The sequence below is a fragment of the Narcine bancroftii genome, chromosome 1, assembly GCF_036971445.1.
Source record: "Narcine bancroftii isolate sNarBan1 chromosome 1, sNarBan1.hap1, whole genome shotgun sequence".
Lineage (NCBI taxonomy): Eukaryota > Metazoa > Chordata > Chondrichthyes > Torpediniformes > Narcinidae > Narcine > Narcine bancroftii.
Genome location: NC_091469.1, coordinates 432,447,358 through 432,470,940, shown reverse-complemented (window position 1 = coordinate 432,470,940; position 23,583 = coordinate 432,447,358). Strand labels below are relative to the sequence as shown.

The window sequence follows — 23,583 nt, the reverse complement described above, 5'->3', positions numbered from 1 at the left end:
ATCCTCCAAGGGTCCTATGTTAACTCTGGCCACCCTCTTCTGTTTTATATATTTATAAAATTTTTTGCTTTCTGTTTTTATATTTTGTGCCAATTTACTTTCATAATCCTTTTTCCCCATTTCTTTTTACCCACTTTGTAACCCCTTGTTGTCTCTTAAAGTTTTCCCAATCTTCCAGTTTCCCACTGCTCTTTGCAGCTTTGTACACCTGCGCCTTCAATTTTATATTTCCTTTATTTCCTTTGTTAACCAAGGTTGATTTTTCCCTCCCTTGCTGCCCTTTTTCCTGACCGGAATATATTTTTGTTGAGCATTACAAAATATTTCTTTGAAAATCTTCCACTGTTCCTCAACTGTTTCATCAATTAGTTTGATGGTCCTTGCACTACAAACCTTTCAGCAACAACAGTCACAAAACATTGTCACCTCCTCATCTCACGGTTTCCACCTGAATCACCATTAATCCTGCTCGCTGCGGCAAATCTTGTGTTCACAATAGGTCCAGTGAGTTCAAACGGCTGGACAAATTTTATTAACAAGCACTTATCTTTATTTGCACACAGGGGAATTCAGGAAAAAAAGGAACACACTCACACACAAATAAATCACTGTCAAACAATCTCAACTCTCAATTTGGAATGCAAGGGTTAAACGCAGTGTCCACCACCCAAAGGGACGGTATAACCGCGTAACTACGCGAATACATAAACATGAACCTGATCTCCATTCTCGCCACTGAGCAGGATCCAGGACAGGCCCTCTGGAGCTGCCTTTGGCTCACAGCCTGGAGTTCAATAAGATTCTTCAGGGAACAGTAAAGAGAGAGCGAGAGCTTCATGAGTGGGCTAGTTCAATGCTTTAAAAAACTGGTCTTAGTAATACATTTAATGAAATTACAATCACTATTACCTACGATGCTTTCACAATGAGGTCATTGGTTTGTCTTATTGTACAATACCCAATCTTCTTCAGCTTGCATTCTGCTTGGTTCCAGGGTCTTATTGCACAATTGTATCAGCTATTTTTGGACTGATATGTTAATTAATTTGTTTACATTTACCTAAATAATTATGGACTAGCAAATGTAATGTACTTCTTTCCCATTCCAAATCTTTGTCTAAAATTTCTCAGGTGTCTGTAACCAGATGGGACCACTCATAGATCAAAAATTGGAAGAAATTGACAGGTAAAAGTTCTATTTCCTTATTTCAGTCATATTTTGTGAATAGACTTGAATTGGCAAGTCCACAAAAGCAATGTGACACAATGGTTGAGATGCAGAACTGAGATGAATCAGGTATTTTTTTGCTTCATCCAGTCTCATTCCCTGCAAATATAAAGTACCTTGTTGACCTTTAGGATACAAGACCTGCAACTGACTGCTCAAATTGTTAATTTTACTTTTTTTTTTAATGCAAACCGAATGGTGCAGCATAGGAGCAGGGTCACTTATTTGGTACTTGATGTTTGCACTGAACATGATGCCCAAAATAAACTCAAACTATGTCAAATACAATGCTACCTCTTTACCTGTTAACTACTTTGTGGTTTTAGGAAGCATTCTGAACTATCCGATCTGAATGTGAAAGTGATGGAGGCTCTCTCCTTGTATGCTAAATTGATGAATGAAGATCCACTGTATTCCATGTATGCTAAACTCCCAAATCAGCAGTATTACATGCAGCCATCCCCTCAGGTATTTATGATAAACAAGTTTGCTAATTTTATTAATTTTGTAATCAATTCTTCTGTGAATTACTTTGTAAAACTGAAAAAGTAAACTGTCCCACTGGTGATGTCATACATGTAACTGGAACAGTGAAGATTTCAAAGGAAAGATTACTTTTGATTTAAATCTTTTCCTGTCTGAAGTGAGTGTATACCACAGAAAAATTTGAAATATTCTTTGTAATAAAATCTATTACAAAATTTTGGAAGGCAAATAGAATTGATCAGTATGATACTATTAAAACTAAAAAAATGTTAGAAATGCCCTACAGTTGAGGCAACATCTTTGGCAAAGCAAACTCTTGATATTTCAGATCATTAACCTTTAAGAAGTAAGGACTAGGAAAATTTAGTGGAAAAAAGGATTTCAAGTTGCAGGATTGGGGCCAAAAGGAATAAGACTGCGAATATTTTGCTTTTGTTTTACTTTGCCTCGTATCCTGAAATTTTTGCCAATTATTTCGTCCACATTCTTTGGTATGTCAGTGGAGAAATTTGTTTCTTATTTTATTAAGATGCATGAACATTTAGAATATCTCCCTTCACTGTTTCCCAGGATATTCTCTGCTCTGTCTTTCCACTTGGTCCCATTCATGGTAACATGATTCCAGGCATATTAACTACATGTTTTATCAAAGGAGAGACTGACTTGACTGGTTAGCACACAACCAAAGTTGTTTTTTTTCCTTTTCTCGGTACATGCGATCATAACCAATTCAATTAATTTTCATCTGGAGAAATTAAGTGGGTTGAAACTCAACAAGATTAGAACCAGTTTAATTGTAGTTAGAGCTCAAAACTTTGTTCGCAAACAGATGGAAACGTTGAGGGGAATTTGAAAAGGGGAATAACAAAGCAGGAAGCAGGAGTTAAGTGGAGATTTTTTTAAAAAGACAGAAAAGGGGAAACAGCAAATGGGGTCAAAAAACAAAGTAAAAATTAATAGTGTGCCCTATGAAAATTATGGTCTGCTCAGCAAGTTGGGAGGCATAGAGTATAAAAGCAGAGGGGAGATGCTTTGTTTATATATAATAAAATATTGGTCCACCTTCAGTTTAATTTGGCTTCCCTCAATTTAGGAGGAATATGAAGGTGTTGGCAGGTCCAGTAAAAGTTCAAGAATCATTCCTGGGACAAATGGCTATGTTTAAAGAGACATTTGAGAACCTCAGACTTTTTTGAGAAAAAGAGGCTGAATGAAGACTTTAATAGAAGTATATAAAATGATGAGACATCTGGATCAGTGAATGCTGAGAGGCTTTTTACCTTTTTTGATGAAAGGATTGTTACGTCACAGACCAGCAGCAATGTAAATTCACCAAGCCAGTGTTATTGATTTCTTTTAAAAACACCATATTTTATTAATAACTACTAATAATAACACATTAGTCAAATCAAACCTTACTCTGTGTGTGTGATGCCCAAACCATTACAGCTTGGGCACAATAGTGGAAAGTCATTTCAAAGTTCAGTCTTAGAAATCATCAGACTTTTAAACTGATGCACAGAAGTAAAAATGAAGGAGATGGGCAAAACTGAGTGACCAGACTGCTGAAAACTCACAAATCCTTGTCAAGTTTCTTCCAGTGAACTATTCTTTTGTGCTAACAATTGTCACAACTCCCCTTTTCTTTGCATAGGGGAAACTAAACGCACAACTTCCACGATGCTTCCAAAACCCAGGTATGGGTCAATCGAAATGACCATTACTTTGGTCACAATCCAATGCAGCAATTCTTCTTTTCCTGATTGGGAGAATCAACCAAATTGTCCATTGTCACAATCATTCCTGCTCAGTGTTTGACAAGATGGCTGTTGGTCATTAAGTACTGTTTCTTCAGTGTTCCACCCATATGCCATCCCTCACCACCTGTGTCCCTGTGAAAAGCAACAAATTTCCTTTCTCCTCTCCAAAGTAGGGAATTTCGATACAGCTTGTACCAGCTGTTACCACCCAGTCTCTCCAAAGCTGTGAACGGTTTCAGCCTGTACGAGCCCTTAAAATGATACTCACAATAAATGAAATGGAAGCTCGTAATAGGATTGAAAATCACAGGTATGAAAAATAGTTTTATGGGTGACAAGAGAAAAAAAAATTATGCAGTGTTGTTCAAGTCTGGAATGCATTGTCTGCAAATGTAGTGGAGGAAAGTTCCATTGTGACCTTCTAGATTAATTTTCTATTGCAGAAAAATTGCAAGGTTGTTGAGAAAGGGCGAGTGATTGTGATGGATGACAGAATTAAGTTGTGTAAATACCTTATTCTAATTATGTTGATCTTGCATGGTGTAATTTTTTTTTTAAATAATATGGCGCCAATTTGCTCAAAGAACAACTACACAAGTTACTATACAATAAAATTTTAGGAGATGTAAATGTTTTCTGGAGCACAAGGAGAACATATCTCCAGTAATCTTATCTGGACAGTGTATAATATCCATTTGGACAGATGTAACATTGTTATTGCATCCTGTATGAAAGATTGCACCTTGTACTTTTTTTAAACTTATGATGGCATAGAACAAGGTAACTTGGCCCATCAGGTCAGATCAACTCCCATCAGTCTTATATGCCTTTATTTCCTTCTAACCCCACAATAGGGCACCACGGAGCAATATTTGGTTTAATTGGGTATAAATTGGATGGCATGGATTCTGGTCGAAATGGCCTGTTACTATGCTGTATGTTAAAATTTTCATTCACATGTGCCCATCAACTCCCCTTTGCTTTCTTTTGCAATTACACTACACCAGTGGTTCTCAACCTTTTTCTTTCCACTCACAAACCACCTTAAGTAATCCCTTACTAATCATAGATCACCTATGGTATAGGGAATATTTGGTGGTGTGTGAGTGGAAAGAAAAAGGTTGAGAACCACTGCACTATACTAAGGGATAATGTATAGTGTAGCCATATGCTTGGAGGGAGTGGGCAGAACAAACGCTAACAGCTCCTGTTTTGTGACAGTTAGACACAACAGCCTTCTATCTACTGGCAACTAGCCACTACAGCTACGAGGCATAGTGGCTCAGCAGGACCCATAGGTCTACTGAGAAGCCCTGCCCTACTCAGCGTAGCAACATCATGAGGTAGTCAGCACTTCAGATGTTGTGACGCCAGGTCACATATTGTGTGTCTCTATAAAGCCTGATAACACTAATAAACACTTCTATCTTCGCTGCCTGACAACTTCAAGTGTGGTCTTGTTATTCAACATGATGGCGTATGAACACAAACATCATCCGCCACAGTAGCTAATTGGTCTGCCAGCAGTTTTAAACCAGAACACCCAGTTGAAACCCACACAATTACCGAGAGACCATGTAGACATGGCCTGAGCTGAGGATCAAGCTGGACCTTGTGAACTGTGAGACAAAAGCAGTGACCACTGTGTTTCAGGGTGCTCTGTAACACATTTCGTCATTGTCACTGAAGTGTGCACCCAAATCATTTGTTCAGGCCCGAAAGTCAGCTTGATCTACAATGTCTTGTTCAGATGAGATTGCTGTCAATTACAGTTAAACTGACTCTTCCCTTATCCAGCAATATTTTTAAGTTGTTTCAGTACCTGAATGCCAATTTTAAACAGAGACTGATCTGCTGACATCAATATTACAAAAGCCTTCACGCCTCTATTGGTTCAGGCTATGTTTATGGCAAAGAATACAATCAGGAATGGTTGATTGCTTGGAGGGGGGGGGAAGCAAAATGCCTGGACAGAATGGCTCCTTGAGGAGAACTTGGTTGCTGATTTATGGTTTTTTTTAAATCAGGTATATTCAGGACAGCCTTCCAGTGGCACTTGTGTTGTATCTGGTACACATCAGATGGCTTCAGTCCAAGGATACACTCTTTCAACAGATCACATTCCGTCACTTAGTCAAGCTGGTCTCCCACCAGCAAGTTCAACCCTATCCACCCAACACAGTCTGACATCTTTTACCAAGTAAGTATAGATTTGTTCATCTGTTATCTGCATTACTCTCAACACCATTACAAAACTAAATGACCTGTAAACTAGTTTCAGCAAAAATACAATCCTGGAAAACTCCCCAGGTCAAACGGTGCTCTTTATATGTCAAAAATAAAGATACATAACCAATGTTTTGGGCTTGAGCCCTTCATCAAGATGTGAACAAAATGGGGCAAGAGACAAGGGGAGGAGCACAGTCCCACAAGGGAGGGAGGGCACACCAGCAAACTAGGGGAAGGGAAATGGCTCTGTGAATGGAGAAAAGAAACTGGTGAGCTGAAGGAAAGAAGGGAAGAGAGGGAGAGTAGGGAGTAAGCAGAAACCATAGAAGCTGATGTTGATGCTATCAGTTTGGAGAGTGCCCATATAGAAAATTAAGTGTTGCTTCTCTAGTTTACAGGTGGTCTTGGTTTGATAGTACATGAGGCATGTTAGCGCAGAAGTGGGACACAAAATTAAAATGGTTAGCCACTGGGAGATCCCTTTAACTGATCCGACAAAGTGAAGGTGCTCAGTGAAGTGATCTCCCAGTCTCCCTGCTGTAGAGAAGGCCAGCAGTTGCTAGATTGAAACCTTTTTGCAGTAAAGTTTTTAAATAATTTGACAAATCAATTTGTGTTGTCTATGCTCACCAAGCTAATTCCAGAATGTAGCATTCTAGTTATGCAAACTCACAATAATTTTCTTTAAAAGAAACCAGTATTTCCTTGTTTCTTGGCTCAAATAATAGGTGCTTCTGTAAATTTTTTTAAATGAAAAATTACAGGAGGGTGTTAATGAAAAATGAGCAAGTCATTTGCAGTGAAGTTTGATGCAGATAAATGGGTACACTTTGGAAGGAAGAATTTCTTATAACTGACGATGCAATTATTAGTGGAGCAGAGAAAGGAAACTTGGAGTGACAATTAAATCAATAAGCAGAAATTGCAAGGTGACGGTGATTCACTGAATCTCTGTGATGAGTGAGGAAACGGGTTTGGTAGGTCTCAAAGGCAAGGACTGAGCACAGTTTTGATGGAGAAGGGGTTTATTTACAGAAGGCAAGTGTGGGAAATGGTAACAGATGCCACACATGCAGCTGTGGGAAAATAATAGACAATGAGCATAGGAACAAAATACACATTCTACAGCAGCTGTTGGAAAGTAATAGCATTCAATTAATAACAAGCATGGGAACAAAATGCACGCGCACACACACTCATTCTCTAAACTGGTACATACAATGATCAAGGAAAAAAATCACCATGATGCTCCACTAGGCACTACTCTATACTATAAGGGGCTCTTAATTAAACATTCCCAACCCTCTTAACAGTGCACATCTTACCAACAGTTTCTCCAGCACCCTTCCACATTTCTAAGCCTGAAGTGAAGCAGGATGGTCCCAAGCTAGCAAAGAGAGAGAACAAAGAACACATGGCACCTTTATAGTGCTGGAGGTTCCAGCCCAGATTGTTTGCAGGGACCAATGGCTTGGTGCCAGGATGATGAATGCAATTCCAACAGCCAATGGCCCAAGGCCAAGAACAGGCAGGCTGGAGACTCCAATCCAGGTCATTTACATGGGTCCAAAAGCATGGTGTGCACTAATGGGTGGGGCGGAACCAAACTTTGATTGGCAGCTGGTTTGTCCTCCGAATAGGTAGGGGGTAGTGCTGTCACATGACAGCCACAACCTTTCCCAAAACTCTCTATTAGAGTTTGGTGAGCTGCATACAATTTCACTAGATACTGTAGGGAAATTTAGTCTGAGATCCAAGGGAGAGTGGCCAATTGGATCTAAAATGATCTTTGGCAGGATACAAAGGGCAATGTGATTGTAAAGCTATTGCCAATATGGTACCACAAGGCATACTACTTCATTCCTGGCCTATTAATGTATATATTGATTATTTGGACTCAATTTCAGGGCACATGATCTTGAACTTTGCAGCTGATAAATAAGTTAGCCAAATAGTTTACAGGAGAAAAGCTGTAGACTGCAGGAGGGTGCAGATGGTTTGCTCATTTGGACAGAAAAATAGTAAATGAAGTTTGTTATGATAAAATGTGAAGTAATACCTTTGGAAAGGTGCAACAATGCAAGGGAATTGACAGAAGATGGAGAATATTGACTGATGTAGAAAAACAGACCTTGACGCTTATGTCCGCAGATCCTTCATATGCCATTGTGATGGTTATAAGGGTACATAGAATGAGTAGGGAGCTGTAGCATAACTGCACTTACTGGTAGTCAGACAACAGCTTAACTACTCTCCAGGAAGCGTGCAATTTCACTAGAAACAGTGAGGGAGTGGTTTATAAAGATGTTACCTCCAAAGAGAAAAGTTTGAATAAGTTGAGGTTGTTTTTTTTTGGTATAGAGAAAACTGAGGAGAGACTTAATGCAGGTGTATAATGTTGTGAGGGGCTTAAATAGGTCCTTCCTCTTCTATTTCCCAGAGGGTTAAAAACTAACAAAATATATTTAAAGTAATTGATAGAATAATTTGGGGGGTGGGGGGTGGAGAGAGGGGAAATCAATAAAACTTTTGAACCCAGAGACTGAAGGGGAATGAACCTTGCTGCTTCAAACTGTGACTGATGCAGAAATTTCCATTGCATTTAAAATCCACTTAGATCTGCACCTATAACCATATAATCATATAACTGTTTACGGCGTTGAAACAGACCATGTCGGCCCTTCAAGTCCACGCCGGTTCACTTGAACAATGCAACAGATTCACTTCTTCCTGTAAAGTGGAAAATCTTAATGAAATTAATTCTCAGAAATTGTTAGTTCCAGCAGGATTCGGAGTCTGCAATCGAACCTTCTCTTTTAGAATATCAATGAGACTGAAGAGCTATGATCTGCCTAAGGAAGGTGTAATTAGATTGGGCAATGTTTTTTGATTGGTACAATTGTGGCAGGCTGAAGTGTCTTTTATTCACTGGATTATGAAAATGGCACATAATTCTTGGAAGATTGCAGAGAAAATTTAAGTTAAAGAAAAGTAAGTTATGCACATCACAAACCGAAATCTACACCACAGTACAGGCTCTAAAGCCACAGTGTTGTGCTGACCTAATAACCTACTCTCACCACTGCCTAGAATTTTCCTACCGCATGACCCTCCATTTTTCTCAGTTCCATGTATGTATCTAAGAGTCTCTTGAAAGATCCTCCTGGCACCAAGCCATTGGTCCCTGCAAACAATCTGGGCTAGAACCTCCAGCACTATAAAGGTGCCATGTGTTCTTTGTTCTCTCTCTTTGCTAGCTTGGGACCATCCTGCTTCACTTCAGGCCTAGAAATGTGGAAGGGTGCTGGAGAAACTGTTGGTAAGATGTGCACTGTTAAGAGGGTTGGGAGTGTTTAATTAGAGCCCCTTATACATGCTGTCCAATCTAGGCAATATTTTTGTAAATCTCCTCTACACCCTATCCTTAGCATCCACGTCCTTCCTGTAGTGAGGTGAACTTGATCTCATTAATGAATGCCAACACCATGTTAAATTAAAAACCTGTGCAGCAGCTTTGAGTGTTCTATGGACATAGACCCCAAAAACATTCTTCATACTGCTCAGTCTTCCCATTAGCATTGTATCTGCCTTCAAATTTGACAAATCAAAATTAATCACTTCACATGTTTCTGGGTTAACTCCATCTGCCACTTCTCAACCCAGATCTGCATCATATCAATATCCATCCCTTTGTCACTTCTGGCAACCCTTCAGGCAATCTGCTACACCACCCACTTCCATGTAATTTGCAAACTTACTAATTCACTCTTCCACTTCCTCGTCGATGTCATTAATAAAAATCACATAGGTTGTATCCCAGAACAGATCCCTGTGGACTACTACTAGTTATCAACCTCCATGCAGAATTTGAACCATTTGCAACCACCCTCTGCCTTCTCTTGGCAAGCTAATTCTGTATTCACAAAGCAAGACTTTGGATTCCATGCCTCTTTTCTGAATAACCCTTACATGGGGAACCATAGAACATTACAGCAAATAAAATGGGCCATTCAACCCTTGTCTCTGCAGACCAATTAAAAGAGCTTGTGGCACTGACCTACTCTCATACCATAAACCTTCCAGACCACTGCTATCCATGTATTTATGCAATTTATTTTAAAAACTTTAGATTAAATCTGCATTAACTACATCAGATGGCAGCTCATTCCACACTCCTACCACTGAGTGGAAGAACTTTCCCCTAAAGTTTCCCTTGTACCTCTTCCCTTTCAACCTAAAGCTATGACTTCACATATTTATCTCCCCCAGTCTAAGTGGAAACATCCTAGACACATCTACTCCGTCTATACCCCTCATAATCTTAAACCTCTATTATCTCCCCTCATTCTTCTTTGTTCCAAGGTGTATAGTCCTAACCTGTTTAATCTTTCCCAGTAACTCAACTCCTGAAGACCCAGCAACATCTTAGTAAATCTTCTCTGCACTCTTCCAATCTTATTAATATCTGCTGGTCAACCAGAACTGCACAGAATATTCTAAGTGTGGTCTCACCTTGAATAACTTCGACATAACATCCCAACTTCTATACTCAATACTTTGATTTATAATCCAAAGATGCCAAAAGCTTTCTTTACAACCTGTCCACATGTTATGCCACTTTCAGGGAACAATGTATATGTATCCTCATATCCAATGCATTCCTCAATGGCCTACCATTTACTGTGTACTTCCTATCCTGATTCACTACTCCAAAGTGCAGCACCTCACACTTATCGGCATTAAATTTCCTCAGCCAAGCCCAATTTCCTAGCTGGTCCAGATACCTCTACAAGTTTTAAAAATCTTCCTTACAGTCCACTACACCTCCTATCATCAGAAAACTTGCTGATCCAATTCACCACATTATCATCTAGATCATTTATATAGATACCAAACAATAATGGTCCCACCACAGATCCCCGAGGCACCCTACGACTCAGACCTCCAGTCTGAGAAGCAACCATCCACCAACACTGTTTTCTTCCACCAAGCCAATTTTGAATCCAGATTGCAACCTCTCTATGTATACCTAGTGTCTTAACCTTCTGAACCAACATCTCATGTGAAGCCTTGTCAAAGGCCTTACTAAAATCTGTATAAACAACATCCACATCCTTTTCCATCTTCAACCTTATTGGTAACTTCCTCAAAAAACCTTTCATGATTAGTTAAACACTACCTACCACACATAAATCCATGCCGACTGTCCTTAATCAGCTGATAGTCTAAATATTTATATATCCTATCTCAGAAATTCTTCAAATTATTTACATACTACTGGTGTCAGGCTCACTGGCCTATAATTGCCTGATTTACTTTTGGACCCCTTAAACAGCAGGACAACATGAGCTATTTTTCCAGCATGATGAAGGACATTTTGAATATATCCGTCAGACGCCCTGCAATTTCAGCACTTGTGTCCCTTAAAGTGTGGGAGATTGTCATTTCTGGTCCTTCGGATTTGTCTACATTTATTCATTGCAAGTTCCTTCTCCTTGAACTCCATATTTTCCATGACACTTCTATTTGTTTCCCTTCCATCCTTATTCACTATGCCAATTTTCTGCGTAAATACTGATGCATAAAAAAATTGTTCAAGATCTTCCCCCATTTCATGAGGGTCCACACATAGTTGACCACTCTGATTGTATAGGGGTCCAATTTTGTCCCTTACTATCCTTTTACTTTTAATATACTTGTTGAAACCCTTTGGATTTTCCTTCACATTATCAGCCAAAGCACCTTCAAGTCTCCTTTTTGGCTTCCTAATTTCCTTAAGCATTTTCTTACATTTTCTATACTCTACAAGTAGCTCATTTCATCCTTGTTGTCAATACCTAATATATTTCCCCCTCTTTTTCCTTGGCAGGTCTCCAATATCCCTTGGAAACCAAGGTTCCCTAAGTTTGTTAACTTTGCCCTTTATTCCTGGTAGGAACATGTAATCTCTGCACTCTCAAAATTTTGTCCTTGAAGGCCTTCCACCTGCTGGATGTGTCCTTGCCAGAAAATAACTTATTCCAATTGACTCTTCTGAGATCCCTCTTCATTTCCTCAAAATTGGCCTTTCTCCAATTCAGAACCGTAATTTGAGGGATCAGACCTATCCTTTTCCATAATTAACTTGAAACTAAAGGACCCAAAATGCTCACCTACACATACTAATCTGCCTGGTTCCCTAAAAAATCAAGTATTACACTTTCTCTTGTTGATACCTCTACATATTGATATAACAAAACTTGCCTGTACACATTTGTCAAACTCTAACCTATCCAGTCCTTTTACCATATGAGAGTCCCAGTCTATGTGCAGAAAGTTAAAATCTCTTATTCCAACTTTCTGTTTCTTAGACTGGTCTGCTATCTCTCTGCAGATTTGCTGTTCCAGTTCTCTCGGACTATTGGGCAATCTATAATACAGCCGTATTAGCGTGCTCATGCCCTTCCTGTTCCTCAATTCCACCATATAGATGAGTCCTCAGTGCTGTCCTGTCTATGCACACCTTATCAAATGACTGAAATCCATATATCCTGCATCCACTGTTCTACTGCCATCAATGTTCTTTGTTACATCTCTGAGAACTTGATTAGGCTTTTAAGACATGACCTTCCCCCACTGAAGACATGATGACTATTCATAATCAGATTATGCCTCACTAAATACTTGTAAATCTTATCTCTCAGGATCTTCAACAGCTTACCCACCACTGTAGTAATTTGCTTATCTGTAAATTTTCTGCACTGTGTTATCTCTACTTTGTTTTTGGTCAGGGGAACAATTGCAAACCTCAAAACTTCTGGTACTTCTGTCCAAGGTGATGATGTGAACATCATTGCCATTAGCTCAGTAATCACCTCGCTCACTTCCCACAGTGGCCTTGGGTGAATTTCTTCTAGTCCTGGTGACTTATCCAACTTCTTGCTTTTCAAAAGCTCCAACTTATCCTCTTTCTTAATCTCAGTATGCTCAAGCATTTTCTGCTTTTAAGTCATCATCACAATTGCCAAGGTCGGGGAGTCACGTGATGGAGTAGTGGCCGGACGGTGAACTCCAGCCCTCTCCAGAAAAGTCGGGAAAAACAAGAGAAAACACAAAGGCACAGAAATAAAAGTTACAGAAAAGTGAGTATAAAGGTGGAAAGAAGATGGCGACAAAAAAAGAAAAGTCGAAAGCAACGGTAAGAAGAGAGGAAGAGAAGACAAAGGAGGAAAAAGGTGAAGGCCTTACCTGTCCGAAGAGGCCCGCTGCGGAGAGAGAAACCCGCTCCCTCAGGTCGGTAAATAATGGACTACAAAAATGGCTCGCAGAGCCGAACAAAAGTGCGCAACCGCGCATGCGCGAAACTTCGCGCATGCGCGATGCGAATGAAAAAAAACACACTGACGGGAGGGGGGACCAGCTGGGGAGTCGATCTCCACAGCCGGCAACGACAGCTGCAGAACACCTGCAGCAAGAAGAGACCACAGAAGACAATAGAAACAAGATAGAAGAGGAGGAAAGGGCAACAAAGAAACAACAGATGGTCAACCCAGAGGAAGAAGAAGAGGAAGAGTATGGTGAAATAGAAGAAGAAAAGAGAGGCAAGGTAAAGGATATACTTGCTCTTATTAGAGGATACATGGAATCATTTAAAGAATGGCAAACACAGGAATTTAAGGATTTAAGAAAAAGAATAAACAACACAGAGGAGAAAATAATTAAAATGGAGATGACCTTAACAGAAATGGGAAAAAAAATGGACAAGATGGAAGAGCGGGCAGTAGCAGCAGAAATGGAGGTAGAAGACTTAAAAAAGAAATTGGAGAAATCTAATAAAAAAAAACTAAAGAGACACAAGAACTACTAGCTCAAAAAATAGATACAATGGAAAACCATAACAGAAGAAATAACATAAAGATAGTGGGCCTTAAGGAAGATGAAGAAGGCAAGAATATGAGGGAGTTTATAAAAGAGTGGATCCCTAAGACCCTAGGATGTCCAGAACTACAGCATGAAATGGAAATAGAAAGGGCACATAGAGTATTGGCCTCTAAACCACAACCACAACAAAAACCAAGATCTATTGTAGTAAAATTCCTAAGATATACTACAAGAGAAAAGGTACTGGAGAAGACAATGGAAAAAGTAAAAGAGGGCAACAAACCACTGGAGTATAAAGGGCAAAAAATCTTCATTTATCCAGATATAAGTTTTGAACTCCTAAAGAAGAGAAAAGAGTTCAATACAGCAAAGGCGATTTTATGGAAGAAAGGGTATAAATTTATACTAAAGCATCCAGCGGTATTGAAAATATTTATTCCAGGACAGCAAAACAGACTATTCTCGGATCCAGAAGAAGCACGAAAATTTGCAGAACAATTACAAAAATAGACTGAGGGAGGAAGACGGGTAATGAGAGTTAAAATGATCACGACTGATATGTATGTGGGTAAAGACAAAAATAGACTGAGGGATGAAGACGGGTAATGAGAGTAAAAATGATCACGATTGATATGTATGCAGGTAAAGAGGTATAAGAGTGAATAGAGACAATGAGCATACATGAATGTATCTGTACTTAGAGGAAAATATAGATAGTATAGACAAGAATTAATAAGGGAAGGTAATGGAATAGAGAGAATAAGGAGGGAATTAAAAGAGGGACCTTTGTGACATATGAAAAGTGAAATCTTTTCTGGGGGAGGCGGGGTGGGGGGAAATAGCGGTCACTGCACAATCAGTTGACGCTTGCGAGTGGATTCGCAAATCCAAATGGAGAGGGGAGATGTGGTTGTCCGACAAGGGATAAAGGACAACTCAGGAGGTGAAGGGGAGATTGGGGATAAATAAGATAGAAATAGGAGAATAAGGAAAATGTTAGATGTTGTAGGAATGTTGTCTTATGAAGAGTTGAAAATAAGAAAACAGAAATGGAAAAGGAGGAAAGGTAATGATGGAAAAACGGAAAGAGAAGATAAACAAAATATAAAAGGGCTACGCTGAACTATATGTCTTTAAATATTAATGGAATACATAACCAAATTAAAAGGAAGAAACTACCAAATTTAAATGAATAAATGTATTCCATTAGAAAAAAATAACATATTGGTTAAGAAATAATATTGAAATATTCGAACAAGTATAGGAGCCTTACATTAAATACAATAGCGAAAACCTACCGGGGACAAACATTACCTAAGTTGATGGAAGGAGAAGGAAAGAAAAGAATGGACTCAGTAGAATTTCTGGTGTAATTTTGTTGAATGACAACATTGTCTGACTGGATTAATGCAACCTAGATTGTATACCTAAAATGGATGAGAGGGGGGGGTGGGGGGGTGGTTTGGGAGGAAAGGGGGGGGGGGGGAGAAAAAGTCACTGTATATGTGTGAAAAGAAATAGTGTATATCATGGCTAATGTGATTTATGGTGTGAAAAATAAAAAAAATTAAAAAAAAAAAAAAAAAAAAAAAAAAAAAACAATTGCCAAGGTCCTTTTCTCTGGTGAATACTGAAGTAAAGTATTCTTTAAGGACCCCTGCTACACATTTTCATGATCATCCTTGATGGACCATACTCTTGTTGTTCACATGTAGAAGGCCTCAGGGTTTTCCTTAATCCTGCCTGCCAAGGCCTTCTCATGGCCCCTTTTAGGTCTCCTAAGCCCTTTCTTTAGCTCTTTCCTGGCAATCTTGTAATTTGTGGTCTTCTTAAATCTCTTGTAAGATTTTCTTAACTATATTTACTACATTACTTGTTCACCATGGTTCTTTTACCTTGCAATCCTTTCCTTGCCTCAATGGAATATACCTGTGCAGAGTGCCATGCAATTGTTCTCTGAACATTTGTGATATTTCTACTGTACATTTCCCCAAGTACATCTGCTCCCAAGTTCCTGGTTTGTAGGATCATATTTTGCCCTACCAAAATTAAGTGTTTTCCCAAACTGTTTATTTCTGTCTCTTTCAAGAGAAGGAGTTGTGATCACTTTCTCTGAAATGTTTGCCCACTGAGAGATTGAACATCTGACCTGCTTCATTTCCCATACTGTCAAGTGTAGCCTCTCCTCTATTTGGCATATCTACATGTGTCAGGCAACTTTCCTGAACACACCCAACAAATTACATTCCACCTGAGCACTTCACAAAGACAGTGCCAATCAATATTAGGAAAGTTAAAAGATGATGAGACAGGTTGTTTTTTGCGAGAAAGAAATCTGAAGGGTAACCCTATCTCTTTAGTGGGAGAACATAATTAAAGATTACAAGAATTTATTTACCTACAGAGTGATTGATAAATAAGATTGATATATTTATAGAAAGCTTCGAGTTAATAGAAGTATGTGTTAATATACAAAACCAATAATTTGAAATCCAATGGTTTAGCATCTGGCACATTTGTTACTCCAGAGTGTGTAGTTGGAAAGTTGGGGTGGGGAGGAGGTGAGGAGATGGTGATGTTTGGGGCCTGTGTGCAGGCTTGGTATGTGTGATCAAAGTCAGGATCCAGATCTGAAGTGGGTAGGTTTGTTTTGAAAGGCTGAAACCCATGGTGCTACACCCTTTGAATTCACTGAAAAAAAAAATGATACCACATGTGGCAGGTAAAGTAAGTTGGAATATTAAGAAAAAAGTCTGAAAAGCCTGCTGGTCTGACAGCACCAAAGTGTTGAAGATGCTATATTTTTAGAGTTTTATGCAGATAGATGAGGTAAGAAGGCTATGAACACTGGGACTTGGTTGAAAAGCCCAGTTTCTGTTATATTGTCCTATCATGGAATATTTTCAATTTCAGAATAGCATGGCCTCAGATGCAACATTCAGGCAATAGTAGATATTTGATCTCCATCCCAAACACAAAATGTGCTGATGTTGAAGTGGCAACGTGTGGTTTCTTTCCTCTGAAATGTTGTCACTTTGAAGACAATGGAAGCAAATTTTGGAGTTGTGGTGGTTAATTACTATTTCAAATAAGTAATGCATTTATGTAGATAAAGTAATGAAAATCAGTAACCTGAAATTGTAAATTTGTGTGATGTACTTTTAGGACTAAAAGGTAAAACAAAATTATTGCAACTTCAATAATCATTTTTGGGGTATATTTTTCTAATTAATCAAAAATTATGACCTGATATATTTGTAAGCTAGTGATGTGTTTAAATGCACAATATGTGGACACAAACTGCTGAATTTTGTGTGATCCTCATGTTCATTGGTTAACTCTTGCAATTAACTTTTCTTTTTCAATAATTTTATTGAATTGTAACGAACATTATACAATAGGAGAATTACAATACATTCATGTATTTACAAGTGTATACAAAAAGAACATATTAGTATTTAACAAATATATATTAACTATAAATTTCTTTTTCTCTTGTAAAACCAAAAGAAAAAGATTTTTAAAAATCATTACAAAATCCCCTCTAATCTTAAAAAAAATAAAAGAAAAAAGGCAGTCCATTCTGAGAGTGAAGTGGGAAAACGAAGGGGTTCCTGGTTAAAACTAAATTTACCATCAGGAACTAGGAGAGAATCCAGTATAAAATTGTAATTCATAAACTATATGGAAATATTGAATAAACGGTTGCCAAACTTTTTCAAATTTAAAAGATGTATCAAATGTCCTGTTACAAGCCCAGAGGACCCATAAACCCAGCAGCAATAGATATTCACCAAGACAAATGGTTACTTAAACAAGTTGCTTTTAATTATCTTTAAACATTAAAACATTATCACACTTTAACTTATCACTATTATCTTAACTAACCTAACTTAACCCCCTTCTAATCCTAAGCAAATGTGTATGTAATGTGTGTGTAAGTTCAGAAAAGTTCTTTGATTTACAGTCCAATCTCATTCCTCCAAGTTTACTGGTTGCAGGCAATTCTTATACTGTGCACAGAATTTAACATTTATAAAGTTCATCGGGCTTTGGTGCTTGAAAGGTAAATGGTTACTGCTCAGGAAGGTTCTTGTCAGTTTTCAGAGAGAGATTTGTTGCTCGCTGGACCCCACAACTGATTCCTTTTAATCAGCCACTTCAGTGTCTTACCGAAGAAACATGCCCCATCAGGGTTCTCCAGATGATAATCTTTTTCGTTCAAGTCACCTCAGAGTTCCTTTTTGTTTCTCTTAATTCAAATGAAACATTAGGCAGCCAGTCTTCTCCTCCTGCATGAACCACAAGGTCTTTGACCAGACTGAACTAAGCACTCACAACCTGTCTTCCAAATGGGTTTTTTTTCACAAACTTTCCAGCTTGTCCTGTTCCAGTCCTAGCTGCTGCTGCTGACTGTAAAACTGCAGAATCTCTCCCTCTCACAGAAAAAGCATGTTATTTTTTCCTTTCTGCTTGCAAAACCACATGACCCTCTTAGAACAGTAAGTTCCACTCCAGACAGCCTCTGGCTCAGAGTTCTTTCATCTGTTGCCTTTTTGTAAACAACAGTCCATCAGTGAAGTCTCTTGGGCACTCTCCAAAGCTTTTGCAAAGGCTTTTGGCGCCAGCTTATTTAGCATGAGCAGAGCTCCAGTATTTTAAATAAGATCTATTTTAAAGTGTTTGTGTGTGACCTGCACTAAAAAAAATCTGACCCAGTTTACATCTCAGAAACATATCTATAATCTGTCACAGTCTGACTCCTAATTTTCTGCAAACTTAAACATGACATGAGAGCAAAGAGCCATTGAAGTAGAGTAGGTGGGTTAGGATCCTTCCATTTAAGTAATATAGCTTTCTCGACAATGCTGAAAAGGCAATTATTCACTGTGCAGAAACAGGCATATGTCCAGCTCCGTTGGTATGATTCCATTCTTTAAATATGGGAAAACCAAAGGAGTAATAACCTTTTCAGACCTATTTGCAGGAGACTGCTTCATGTCTTTCAGTTAGCAGGCAAATATGATAAGAGCAAGGCACATTTTTGGGGTATTTGCAATTTAGGGACTTTCTGGGTACTTCCAAATTGTCCTTCTGCTTACCCATCTAATGTGATAGACATCCTTTTTCAGGTGTATCCACTTCAAAAAGGCATCATAGCTACAATACATAATTGGATATTTGTAATTAGAATTGCTTCTGGTCGATCAATGGGATCATATTTTTCAACTAGTAAATACTTCATTAATTTGTGCCCGTCATTCCTTGATTTAGTTCAAGGTGGTAGATCAGGCACATACGTCTAAAGATAAGTTGGCCTGTATTTTTCCAAATGTATACCCTACTTGTGATGGGTGCAAAGTTGAGGTAGCCTCTTTAACTCTTATGTTCTGGTCATGTTCAAAACGAGATAATTTTGTGCTTGCTTCAGCAGCAGATATACTAAAATTGGAATAATACAGAGAATGGCCCCTATGCAAGGGTGACACACAAATTTGTGAAGTGTGTTAGGTCTGCTTTGTTCATGAATGAGTGAGACAAACACCAGGCTGAGTCGAAATCAGGGTTCTTTGTTCTTTATTACCGGATTGTAACACTTGCGACCAACCAAGTTAGCCGGAGAATGCATTCTGCCGTTATCAGCAAAATGGTGATTTTTTATACCCTTGGATACATGCTTAGAACATCATCATATCATTACTTGTCCAATGACTAAAACTGTTGCTATCCTTTCCCTGCTAGCTTCCTGCCTCTCAATCCATCAATGTCTCTCTTATCTTGTAAGTACAAGGATGCATTCTGTTACTCCTTAGTACTGGGTGACTCCTTCTCCGGTCCCATCTCATGATGTTTTACCTTACAAGAGTACAAGGACACCTCCCCTTCTTGTTACTGCCCTGTACCGGGTAACTCCCTACACATTCCCATCTCATGATGTTTTACCTTACAAGTGTTCCATATTTTTTAAAAAACCTAAATAATTTCTGGAAAGATTTCATTGAAACTCTAGGATTAGAATTTCAACCAAATCTATTAACAGCCATTCTTATAATAAATTTACTCTTTAAAAATTAGTATCTAATGAAATCCTAACTGTTATGATTTGCATTAGGCTTGTCTGCAATCATCTGTTTGAACAAAATAGCTTTATCAGAGATGTTTAGTCTTCTTAGCCAGTTTTTCTAAAGTAGCTTTGGAATTATGCAGGAAGTCATGGAAGTCCACATGATCACTTGATCGAATAATTCAAACTACTGCTGTTTCATTACAAAATTGTCTTAGCTGTTTACCTTGCAAGTTTTGATGTGATGGATTAATTTATTTTTCCTCAGTGCTATGCCTGCAAACACATACATAAATCAGGCGTCTCTCTATAGTCAAACTGCACCTTCAAATATTGACATCTCTGGTCACCAGAACACTGGCTTAAATGGACAACAGATGCCAAACTACAGTACTTCCTCTATCACCCATGGTCAACAGTCTAACAGTCAGCAACGATCGCCTTACTCACAGAAAGCACTTCTATAGGGGATATAATATTTTTCAGTGTTATCCTTAATGCTGCCTAAGAACAAACAAGCGGTACTTCAATATACAGCAATTAAAATGTCATTGATCTGCGCAGACTGCACTGAATTTTTTTTTAAAAAAACAAAATCAACTAATGCTAAAGGAAGGCACAAGGTAACCTACCCATGAAAAAGCACCGTTCTTAAAGTGACTGCAGCCATTTATGCTGAACGCATTCTCCTGTTTCATGGGATAAAATGAAATTGATAGATGTTATGTGTATATAATGTTATTGCATTAGCATTAAATTTGATAGCCATAAGTGAAAATGTGAAGATATAAGCTGTTGCAGTTGATGTCAGATTTATTGTCAGTGTACATATATATGACATCACATACAACTATGTGGTTGTTCAAATTCATGGTGGATTTAAAATTAGATTTTCAATTTTTGTAGTAATTTTAATTTATTACACTGTATATTATATAAAATGTGTCATCCCAATGATGTGAAGGATTGAATCGACATAGCCACACTATGCTGGAAAATATGTCCCAGATGCCTGTAATGATGTTTTGTTAATTTTAGTTCAAAAGTGAAAATTCCAGCAAATGACTTTTATTACAGTACATTCTCCGCATTTAATTTTGCAGCTTTTTCATCTCCATTGATTCTATTTCAGCTTTTTTATTATAACCTGTTTTTAATATACAGTAATTACCTTATTTAGCATGAGCCCAATCTAATTTTAAAAGTCTGAGATATTTTTCTCAAATGAAGAGTTAGAAACAAGTTTCTGTGACTAATTATATGTAGTTTAAACCTCAGTAATATTATCCTGAAGTCCTTGTTCTGTTCTTTCCTTGGGGGTTTGAGCAACAATTTACTGTTATCAAAACATTTTTTTCCTCTGTCATGGAAAGTCATTCTGTTCCAATCTAAAATGACTGAAAACTTGAATGGTAATTCTCCTGACAAATGTTTTATTTTAAAAAGCAAAGCATATATTCTGGCATTGCACAAGTGGTCCAGGAAATTTTCTGTTTGCATGCAGCTCGTGGTACTAATGTCCAACCCCCAAAGACGTAACTTTGAAACGATAGCTGCGCTTGATCAGTGTTTGTAATCGAAGTAAAGCTCATCATTGATTAAATTGTGTGATCTGATTCCTTCTGTAATAATAGTTGGAAATAATGGTAATTAGAATATGGTGATATTCCAGTTCAATTTCATGGCAAACTGTGTGAAAATAGTCATTGGATTAAAGCAATATGCTGTACTCCAGATTGTAAGGGCTATAAACTGATAAACTTACAAATTTGTCTTTTGAATTTGAGTCCTCTTTCTCACTTAAACTATTAATGAGGGTTATTATTTGATGTCCATTTATGAAATGAAAATAGATAATGTGGAGAGGCATGATTAGATATCTAAACCTGTAAAGTATTTTTCTCGAATTACTCTACTTTTAAAAATGACGCAATATTATATTTCTGTTCCAACATCACCTATCATTCTGTTTGTAAATTGGGTAAGTTTCAAAACTATGGTGTTCTTTTAAGCTAAATCTGCATATATTTATTGCATTTACAACTTAAACTCAAGTCAATATTTGTTTTGAAAATTAAAAATAACATTAATTGTAATGCAATACCAGCTAATTGTATTCAATAAATGTAATTCAAAAAGTATGGTGATTAATATGCAGGTTAGCATCAATGTTTTCTCCTGTTAATTAAGTTCACAAAACTCATCAATAGTTTAGAATTCTCAAAATATAATGATGTTGCCATATGCTAATTGTAAAATGCTGGTTCAGTTTCCATAACAAATTATTTTGGAGTGAATGTCAGAAAATGAGGAAAAAATCAATGTCTCAGATGCTATTACTATTTTATTGATGGGTGCTTAACAAGTATTATTTAATATTTAAGTCTGCATTCAACCAGAAAACACCATAGCGGCAGCTTACAAAATGTGTGCACCAATTGTGTTCGTACTCAAACTATAAATAAAACATTGCCTTGCAAAATGTTTGCATCCAGTGTGTCCATACTCAAACGAAAAATGACACTGCAGGGCCCCACAGTGCAAAATGTGTATTCAAACAAAATGCAACATGGTGGCGCCTTGCAAAATGTGTGCATCAAGTCATTCTGTAATAAACAAAAAAAAAACACCAGGGCAGCACCTTGCAAAATATGTTTGCCACGTGTGTCTGCACGCTAACCAAAAATAAACCACAGAGGAACCTTACAAAATGTATGTGCCCATGCATCTGTACTCCAACCAAAAATAACTCCATGTTGGCACTTCATAAATTGTATGTGCCAAATGTGTCAGTACTCAAACAATAAGAAACACAGCACCTTCTAAAATGTGTGCACCCACTGTGTCTACATGCAAACAAAAAAAAAACACCATAGTGGGGCCTTGTGAAATGTGAGTGCCTAGTGCATCCTTACTCAAACAAAAAAAAATTAGGAGTCACGTGATGGAGTAGTGGCCGGTCGGGTTGAACTAGCCCTCTCCAGAAAAAAGAACAAAAAGTTTGGAAACGACAGAGCTCAACAAATGTAAAACTCAAGAAATAGAAGATGGCACCCAAAAAAGAGAAAGTAAGAATAACAGAAGAAAAAGGAAAATCACTGGAGAAGAAAGAAGAAGGCCTTACCTGCATGCAGGAGGAGAGAGCTACGGTGGTGAAGAGCAGCCGATCTCAGAGGTTGGTGAGTGCCCTGCAAGTCATGACCTCCCAACCAGTGGACTGAAAAAATGGCTCTCAGAGCCAAACAAAAGTGCGCATCTGTGCAATCAAAGGATAAAGTGAACACTGGCGGGAGGGGGCTCAGCTGAGGAGCGGGCAGCTACAACATGACCAGCATTGGGGTGCTCAGCTAGAGTGAAAAAAAACAACGGTGAGGAAAGGATCGAGGAGCTGGAAGAGGGAAAACGGCAACAGGGTGACCGAAGACAAGATGATCAACAGCAGGAGGCCCGACAGACAGACGGACTGCAACCGGAGGCCTAACGGCAAGAGGGCCAGCAAGAGGAGGCCTGACAAAGACTTAGAAGTAATTCATCAGAAAAAGCAGAAGAGACACAGATAAGAAGAAGAAGACACAAACACAGGTACAGATACAGAAGAAGAAGACCAAGATCTTCACAGGAATAAAGAAGGAAAAACAGATGGACAAAATATAGATAAAGCCTTTTTTGAAGAACAAATTAGATCATTAAAAGAATGGTTATCATTAGAAATTAGTGCAATTAAAAGATAAATGAAAAAAGCAGAAGATAAAATGCAAAGTTTAGAACTGGTCATGATAGAAATAGGGAAGAGTAGAAAATGTGGAGGAATGGGAAACTGCTGTAGAATTGGAAGTAAATTATTTAAGAGAAAAATTGGAAGAAAATGACTAAAAAACAAATTAGAGACACAAGTTGTTATCTCAGAAAATTGATATGTTGGAAAACTATAGTAGGTGAAACAACCTAAAAATAGT

The 23,583-nt window shown here is 38.1% G+C and overlaps 1 protein-coding gene and 1 pseudogene across 3 annotated transcripts in view; both read left to right on the top strand.

The window, feature by feature from the left end:
• The window catches only part of LOC138751667 (signal transducing adapter molecule 1), a 65,238-nt gene extending 43,129 nt beyond the window's left edge, over positions 1–22,109 (top strand). For 2 of the 3 annotated variants that reach the window (XM_069914246.1, XM_069914247.1), the window contains 4 exons: positions 1,132–1,186; positions 1,555–1,696; positions 5,502–5,674; positions 19,896–22,109. In XM_069914246.1, coding sequence (XP_069770347.1) covers positions 1,132–1,186; positions 1,555–1,696; positions 5,502–5,674; positions 19,896–20,094 — 569 coding nt within the window. In that variant the 3' untranslated portion in view covers positions 20,095–22,109. Of the gene's footprint in view, positions 1–1,131; positions 1,187–1,554; positions 1,697–3,644; positions 3,783–5,501; positions 5,675–19,895 lie in introns of those variants that run through there. The other variant, XM_069914248.1, reaches the window with a different exon arrangement.
• Positions 18,986–19,080, top strand: LOC138752151 (U6 spliceosomal RNA; annotated as a pseudogene).
• Positions 22,110–23,583: the final 1,474 nt, after the last annotated feature.